General features: G+C 37.5%; 1 protein-coding gene across 1 annotated transcript; it reads right to left on the reverse strand.

Annotated features, from left to right (window-relative positions):
* Positions 1 to 525: 525 nt before the first annotated feature.
* LOC108980126 (CDPK-related kinase 7-like) lies at positions 526 to 8,694 on the reverse strand. The gene is made up of 11 exons (XM_018950961.2): positions 7,507 to 8,694; positions 6,355 to 6,485; positions 5,725 to 5,766; positions 5,489 to 5,597; positions 4,542 to 4,620; positions 4,167 to 4,463; positions 3,265 to 3,377; positions 1,691 to 1,798; positions 1,550 to 1,612; positions 1,259 to 1,426; positions 526 to 1,110 (listed from the first exon to the last, which is right to left on the reverse strand). The coding sequence occupies exons 1-11, from the start codon at positions 7,987 to 7,989 to the stop codon at positions 973 to 975; spliced, it is 1,731 nt and encodes a 576-aa protein (XP_018806506.1). The 5' UTR covers positions 7,990 to 8,694; the 3' UTR covers positions 526 to 972.

The raw sequence follows: 8,694 nt of genomic DNA on the forward strand, positions 1-8,694 counted from the left end.
AATAAATAGTAGCTGATCAAATATAGAGAGATGGATGAATTTACTATAGCTCAAAAGTAAAGTCTTGAAATTTTGATTACTTTAATACATATCACTTTTGAACTACTTAGCCAAAATTTGATTAGGTACTAGAATACATACTATTACCATGATGTAAGACGGTATTTAATTTACAAAAATAAAAAACTAAATTAATTTTTTTTACAAAGAAATCTCACCATGTCAATATTGTGAAGTGAAAACTAAAATTCTTCCAGCAAGATTTTATTGCAAAATGAGGGTGTATTCAAGGCAAGTCCAAGTATACAGAACATGTTACTGTTTTAGTATATATGCAAAATGATTATTGTAGTAGAACCATTTTAGGTTCATTTTCTTTGAAGCACTTCAATTGCTGTGAAGAAAGCACTTGAAGTGCTTGAATCCAAATACGAATATCACAAAAAGATTCTTCCTTTCCAGTCGGTACACAATTGATATCAATATAACTGGCCAACCTGCTGTACCCATAAAAAATGGCAATGATTTGTCTAAAAGTAGCAAGTAAAAATTTATTAGGAAACCAAGTGCAGGCTGGTACACGGCAGATAAACACTGAAGGCAAGGGAGAAAAAAAAAAACTTCAGTCTTAATCAGTCTGCTAATCCTACTTACATTCTTGAATCTACCCTCATCTGTACAACTTCTCTAGATTTCAACAGCACCAATCATATTTAGAAATACGAAAAAAGAGCCTTATATGAGTTGGAAAAAATTGATATGAGAACATGCATTGCTGCCTATGGTTTCACCAGCACCAAATGCAACAGCTGCTACATATGCTTCATCGTTTGCAGCATTCTCCCAACTCGACCAAGACAACACTGGCTCGTATAGGACAGCTCTTGAATTGTAGATAGTTTCTTCCCGACATTTCAGGTCAACGAGAGGGAGATGGATGAGAAAAGTTCCTTGTGCAGTCTGGTTTTGAATTCAAGCCTTCTGAAATGAGCGGGAAGAAGCCCCGTGGAGAAGCCTGACAAACCCCAAGAAACTAAGCTTCCCATCTGAGTGTCTTATCCAGTCCTGGAGAACCACGTGAACTGGTACTGATGGGCTAAGTCCAAGTTCCTGGGAAAAAAGTTAGACAAAGTTAGTACTGCAATCCATTGGAAGGGAAATATGTTTCTTACTTTTTATAAGTTTGATAGTAGCTGAGAAGTTGAAAAAAGTCCAAATGGAAGCGTGGGTAGAGTTATTGTAGAGAGAGAGAGAGTACAGAGGCAAGTTCCTCTATCATAATTGGTCTATTCCCGTCCTTCTCGAACAGCTCATATGCACGCCTTGCATGTTGTTCCCAGCACTCCATTCCTTCCAGCTGATGCACACTTATGGCAGCTGCACAAAATTCTTCGAAGTCCAATTTTCTGTACTGAATAGAACTGATCTGCAACATAAACAAGTACAATCAGCTTCCACTCTTATAATTATGTTCTTTTATGCTGATTTCTTTAATAAGAACTCAGCTATAACATAGTAACATACAGAATTATGAATCTGGCCGCATTACCATGTTGGCGAAATCTAGGGCTCGTGAATCCTTCATTGCATCGGTGGAGTTCTTCATGACACCCTGCTAAGTCCACCCATATCATAATGCATCCAGTGGATCTTAAAAAAACGAAAATATAAGATCAGAAAAGGTGCTGACCATCTTAAAGTTCTGAATGGAGATAAATCCACTTTTGTTTGGCCCTAACAGCGTAAATTGTTCCCGCAAATGAGCTAGCTGAGCTCCAGTTAATGTCTTTGCAAGGGCCTGTCACAAAGGCAAAACTTCACAGATTTACTGCCCTCAAAGTATCTGATATTCAAATCAAGGATGTTATACAAATATTAAGACAACTTAGCAGGCGGTACTATCTCTACTCGTTGCTCCAGGGGTAAGTAGGTAATCTAATTACAAATTCCATATGAAGTCTACTCAATTCTCTATGCAAGAAATTCTTCTTTTTTTTCATTATCTTTCAGGCTGTATTTATTTTATTTTTCCTGAAAGAAGGGCAGGGTGCAGCCTATCTTGCACAAAAAAGTAACGTGTTTGGATGATAGAGTTGTATTTTAGGTGGTCCTGTCCAACATTGTAATAAATTTGTTAGGCCTATTCATTTGTAATGTGTTTGGATAACAAAGCAGTGTTTAGGTGGTCCTTGTTGGGTTTGTGGAGCCTGGCTCGACAGATGGCTCGAGCGGAGTCTAGGCAAAGAGTTAGCTCGTTACTCGCAAGACAGATGGCTCAAGCGGAGTCCAAGCAGAGAGTTCGCTCGTTAGCTGCTCGACAGATGGCTCGAGCAAAAGACCAGACAGAGAGTTCGCTCGATGTGCGCTCGACACACCGCTCGAGCGAATATTGGAAATTAGGATTTCCGCCGTGTAACCCTATAAATATGTATTTTTTAATATTGTGGCCGTACGATGTGCACAGTAATGCGCCCCAAACATTGTACCTTGTGATTCCTCAAGTAAATAAAATCCTCTGCAGCTCTGTGGACGTAGGTACGTTGCCGAACCACGTAAAATTTGTGTCGTGTGATTGATTGCTAGATTATTTCTCGTTTATGCTTTCTTTATTGTCATCGTTTTTCACAACAGTCCTGTCCATCATTGTAATAAATTTGTAAGGCCTATCCATTAAATAATATTTGCTTTTCTATTTTGAAGAATCTTAGAAGCTCCAAGCTTATAAATAAACAGGCTGGCAGGCTCATTCTAGGTCAGTCCTGATAAACTATCAAATGAAGTTTGGGATTCTTGAGCTGATTTGAGAGTTGCTGGTTGAGTAGCTTTGGAAGTAGACCAAAATCCGAGATGCTGTCAAACCTAAGTGTAATCAGGTTGGCAAAACAGGGTTTCCAAGATGGACTAACCCCAACCTAACCATATAGTTAACGAGGTAGGTTTAAATTAGATGTACGAAACCTTCTTTAATTTCAATAGTTTTAGCATAGTTTATAGTATAGTCTCGTACATTCGTTTTAATCAGCCAAAACATACCAATACTTTAAGTCTTCTTTATTGTACCTATTCCAAATAGGTCGGCTTCACTTGTAAGCTTTTGACCAAACAGAAAGAACTGTAAAGCATGCTAATCACACTCTAAAAATTGAAACCACCACATTGCTAGATTTCAAAGAATTGTCCACGGGCAAATTTAACATATACAATGCAGAAAAATAGGATAAAGGAGAAACGGGGGAAAAACATAAACTATATACCATAACATACCGCCAAAGCTGATTTGCGCAGAGAAGATGAGCATACATAAGCTTTAACAAGCTTGTACACTATCATATCCAATGGTATCTTTACATTGGGGTGATTGACCAGCCATGGATGACCTAGACAAAAATTTGTGATGATCAATAGAACATTTAAACAACACCATGGAATAAGAGTATCTTCACCTAAACACTAGAAACAGATGAATGTGAAAGAAGTAAGCTCAAGATAACTGCTTCCCACGTCTCTTATTACCATTTTTCACTAGGGAAAAACTTGAAAGGGAAAACATGAAGGCGGCTTTTCCAATATGGTTTTATTTTTCATATACCAGCGATAGAACCCAGTACTCATAAACAAATGCATCTCATATCCATTCTTTCTTTCCCCAAACAAGACTTGTACAAACATAATAATCTCAAATAACAACTATTAGACTGTACTTTTTTCATTATGTTAGAATAAAACCCAGCAGAAATTGACTGTGACGATTGGTAACCTCATGACGGACAGAAAGCATTAGACTGGAGCTTATCAAAGTTCCTTACTAGAACCTAATTAGAAGAAATGAAGAGCATAAGATTCAAGAAAAAACCATTAAAAGAAAATTATGTATAAAAACATTTGGTTTCCATCCCTATCATAATAAGGCAGCCTGTAGATTATTGGTATTCACCACTGGAGTTACAAGCAGCCACTCCTCTTAACATAGGCAACCCTGGGAATCTTTATATTTTATGAGAGGATGGAAGTGGCTCCACCATTCTAACATGTGTGTTTTTACCCTTACATCCCTCCCATTTAGCTTGTTTACACAGAGGAATGTATGTGCTTAATTCCAACGCTATATAATTCCTTGATAGATAAACAAATCATGATAACAGATTAGATAGCTTTTAGTGACTTACTTAGAGCCTGAGCAGCCGTTAATCTCTTACGATAATCCTTGTTCAACAACCTCTTCACAAAGTCTATTGCATCATTGGACAAAGAAGGCCAAGGGGCTTCATCAAAGCTTGGATCCGCCTTGAGGACAGCTCGGAAAATCCCGGATTCTGTCCGGGCCCAAAAGGGACGACTTCCACACAAAAGAATATAAGCAATTACACCAATACTCCACATGTCAGCTTCTGTTCCATATGATCTATGTAGAACTTCAGGAGCCACATAATAAGCACTTCCTACGATATCGTTCAACCTCTCATCTGCAGAAACTTCTAATTATCGGACCACAACTTGCCTTTTAAAAGTAATCAGAGATAATCTCAAGTAGTAGTCCTGACCTGGCTTTACATAGTCGGAGAGTCCAAAATCAATGGCTTTGAGTGGAGAATTTTCATCCTTGGTAACAAAAAGAAAATTCTGATGTAGAAAGAAACACATTCAGAAAAGAGGATGCACAATAATGGGAGAATAAGTATATTATGTGGAAAAATACTCCTCTAATGCATCATTATATCAGTAATAAATAGTTTATAGACCCGTGCAAATTAGTTGGTTAAGCCATTGATACAGAAAAAAGGGACATCATTAAAAGCTACTTCTTTTGCCAATTTAAAAGTTCTTAAATCATTACTATGCCGAATACCACTGCTGGTAGTTCCCTAACTTTCGCATCATTACTTAGTTTATTCACGAATCCTGAAGTATGTGTAGTGCCATGTTTCCCATTTCCCAAATCTTTCACGTTGTCTCGAAGAAACATTAATCTATTCCACACCATTCAGATCTAAGAAATTTTGAAGGAAACTAAAACAAAAGCGCAGAAATGCTTAAGCAAGGACCATTCTCTAAGTCATTTCACAACTTCATACTATTTCCTTTGAAAGATTCTAAACCAGCCTTCTTGAAAGGGCAAAACCTCCTCCCAGCAACAAATATAGACATTGGCCAAAAGATTAACCAGATATTTTTCCCAATTGATGAAAACACTATAATAGGCACACATCCAGCTCTTACTTTGAAATGATAAATGAAAGCCACCATAAAAATAAATGAAACGTCCAAAAGCTATAATGCAAATGAAGAAATTGTTCAGTGTTATATCACCCAGTGTCACTACATATGAAAGAAAGAAGTTAAAGCATATGTTGTGGAGAACACTCCCAAAAGGAGAACTCTCTCTCTCTTCATTTCACTGTCCAAATAACTCCCAGAGTAAATTTATCAGGAAGTTTTAGCGACTGAATTACCAAAAGAATATTCCTCAATAAACTCTTTGATAAATTACCTCTGGCTTGAGGTCTCGGTGGACCACACCTTGGAGGTGACAGTAGGCAACTACACTTAAAATCTGAACCATAACTGCTTTTGCATCTTCTTCTGAGTATTTTCCACCCCTAGTGAACATAAATGGAAAATTAGCTGGTCAAATTTTCAAAAACCAGGCAGAGATGGCATGCCTTTTCCTTCTTCATGTATAAATGAAAAAATAATAATAATAAAAAGTTTGTTGAATATGGGTACCTTGAAAGTATTCTATCTAACAGCTCACCTCCTGTGCACAATCTGCAAAACATAACACATAAAAGAAGATGATAACCTTCAAAATTTTCAAAGCTCATTTGTAGCTTTCATCAAGACCAATTTAAAAATTAAAAATAATTATTGAATTCAAACCAATACTTGGGAGTAAATGATATCCAGCAGAAAATGTGAAAGGATAAAAAGCTAATAAGCATGCATACTGATAAAAAAGAACATGCATCCCCAGAAATCTTGATTTATCTGGTTAAACCTCTAAGCATGCATCACTATTTTCATAGAAATCATCTGTAAGCCGATTGTATTGACGACTCAGCCATGCTAAATAAGTTTATCACCACATGCAACATGCTAAAATTGGCATCATATCCCAATAGTTTGGTGGATAACCAGAAGGCACACTAGGAAGTACGAATCATTTACTGGCATTTACATCTATGCACAGTTGTCACAAGTAACAATTTGGCATCAACTTTGGATAGAGAAAAATAAAATAAATTCTTTCAAGCACTAGTATGGAAATTATATGGAACTATCAATCATTTCATTTCCTCAGGCCATGAAAGGCATTGTAACAAAATTATAAGAAAATTTGAAGCAACCTAAACTTACTCCATAACTACATAAACATTGTCTTCATCTTCATAGGCATCGTAGAACTGCACTAGGTTCTCATGTCCTGTTAGTGCCCGTAGTATCTTCACTTCTCTTCGCACATCCTCTATGGCAATTGCTGTGGTCATCTGCCAAAACATCAGCATTCTCATGAGATGTAACAGTCATTCATTTGTTTCCCCAGTCCATAGCCAAGAGGACCAATAAAAGTGATCTTACCAATCATAGAGAAAATTTCATATCACTTTTGTGTGGAAATATAAGCTAAAATATCATAATGATTCTGTATAATAGTTCTTAAGAATATAATTCAAATAATTAAATCTACATTTTCCCACCAGCTTAAACTTTTGGGACAATTGGTGATTTCACATGGTATTAGAGCAGAGGTCCTATGTTCAAACCTTAACTCTATATTCTTTAATTATATATTCCACGCATTGGGCCCACTCATTGAGAGAGAGTCTAGCCCACACGTGAGGGGAAGTGTTAAGAATATAATACAAATAATTAAATCTACCTCTTCCCATCAGCTTACGCTTTTGCAACAAGTGGTGATTTCAAAACAGTAAAAGACAACTTTTCACTATGCTTATTCAAAACAAACAATGTATCCAATGGTCTTCAACAATCATAGATCATTGAACTCCATATTTGTCTCAATAGCGGATTACTTTCAAATGAAGAATACATAAAAATGTACGCATAAATGGTCTTGTCACTATGAAAAAGAGAAAAATCTATTATGAACGCAACTAGTACCATGTAATAAACATACAGCTCGGGAGTAAACAATAACCCCTTAAAGATAACATATAAATAGCGGTTGATATTGCATTCTATACTCTCCCAGCAATCCTGAGATTTGCTTCCAATCTGTAACAAGGTTCCCCTGTAATTTCACCAGAACAACAAAAACAACCTAAAGAAGCCATTTTGAATGAGTAAGAACTAAAAAGGTCCCAAGTTCCCAATGGGATATTAATTTCAAACAATCTACAACAAACTTCTTCCGCAGATAAAGATAAGCAACAGTGCAACACAAAAGCAAGAGGAGTTCTGTAATGACATTCATAAAACATAACTATTTAAACAATGAACAGAGTCACAAAGAAAAGTCAAACAAGAACAAAGAAATAGAAACCAAACCTTTGATTTCGGGATAACCTTGACAGCCACATCCTGCCCCTTCAAGCTCCCTTTCTTAGCCTTGGCCGAGCAAGTATAACCGAAATGCCCGCGCCCCACCTCTTCTCCAATCTCATAATGAGCTACAAACTGTTTCGAGAACCCGAAATTCTTATCCAACGCAATCTCACACTCACTTCCTTCCGGGATTGAGGCCTCATTCGGCTTAACCGAGCCGTGCCTTCGGGCTAGCAATGCCCGAATGTGCTTTGCTGGAGAAGGAGGCGGAAATGGACGCTTGAAAATACGCAAAGGAGTCGAACTAACACTCGAAATGGCGGGGGAGTTCCTGAAGAGACTTGGCAGGGGACTTGGGATGTAGAATGGGAAATTTGAGGGCTTGCCAGTCTGGGAATGAGGTACCGGCTCGTTCTCGCCGGGAATTATCGGTTTCTCGGGTTTGGTTTCTGGGTGGTCAATGGGTTTTCCATGACAGAGTCCCATGGAATCCGAAACCCAATAAAATAGAGAACGAGAATTGCCAAGCAATCAACAAAACTTCAACGTTTGCGACCACGAAATGAACAGTAGAAAGTAATGAAATTTAGACCGATAGAAGTGAAGGTATGGGAAACATTCCGGAATTTGAAGCTCAAACTTATATTTAAACTACTGGATATGATCATAAGACCTAGAAAGGATCAGCACCTGAATTTCCAGAAAATCAAATTCCAGAGGACAAAAGGTAATTTCAGGAAGGAAAATTAATAAGAAAAGCAAATGAACTTTTTTTTCTTCTTAAATAAACAGTTCAATGCCAGAGAGGAAAGCCAATAAAGACTCGCCTCAACAAGAAGCAAGTTCTAGCTAAAACAGAGGAAATGATGGCAGAAAACCAACCAAAGAAAACCCAGTAAAACTTCTCCGAGAGTAAGGAAAGAATGAGAGAGAGAGTTGGAAAAGGAAGGGGAAAAAAGTGAACAAAAGATGCTTGGCAGAGGCTGCAAGGAAAGAGGAAAAGAAAAGAAACCCCAAGCCTCCTTTTTCTCACTTTATGTAAGCTTTTCTTTCTTGCTACTGGTTCTGTTTGTGCGGAAAATATCAAACTTTATTAGAGACTGAAGAGTCCGTTCTTCTCTAATAATAATGGAACCATGGAAGTGGGGTTTGGTTTGGATCCTTCCAGCCTGTCGTTAGTGATCCCAAAAA

This window comes from Juglans regia, chromosome 3 (assembly GCF_001411555.2).
Source record: "Juglans regia cultivar Chandler chromosome 3, Walnut 2.0, whole genome shotgun sequence".
NCBI lineage: Eukaryota > Viridiplantae > Streptophyta > Magnoliopsida > Fagales > Juglandaceae > Juglans > Juglans regia.

Bases quoted from the DNA above. Each gene is read 5' to 3' on its own strand.
- LOC108980126 (XM_018950961.2), bottom strand. From the start codon at position 7,989: ATGGGACTCTGTCATGGAAAACCCATTGACCACCCAGAAACCAAACCC. The intron at 1,613-1,690 runs GTCAGCACCTTT...TGGACTTAGCAG, and splicing joins CCATTCAGAACTTTAAGATG to GGTGTCATGAAGAACTCCAC. The intron at 1,111-1,258 runs GTACTCTCTCTC...CTTTTTTCCCAG, and splicing joins TGATAGAGGAACTTGCCTCT to GAACTTGGACTTAGCCCATC.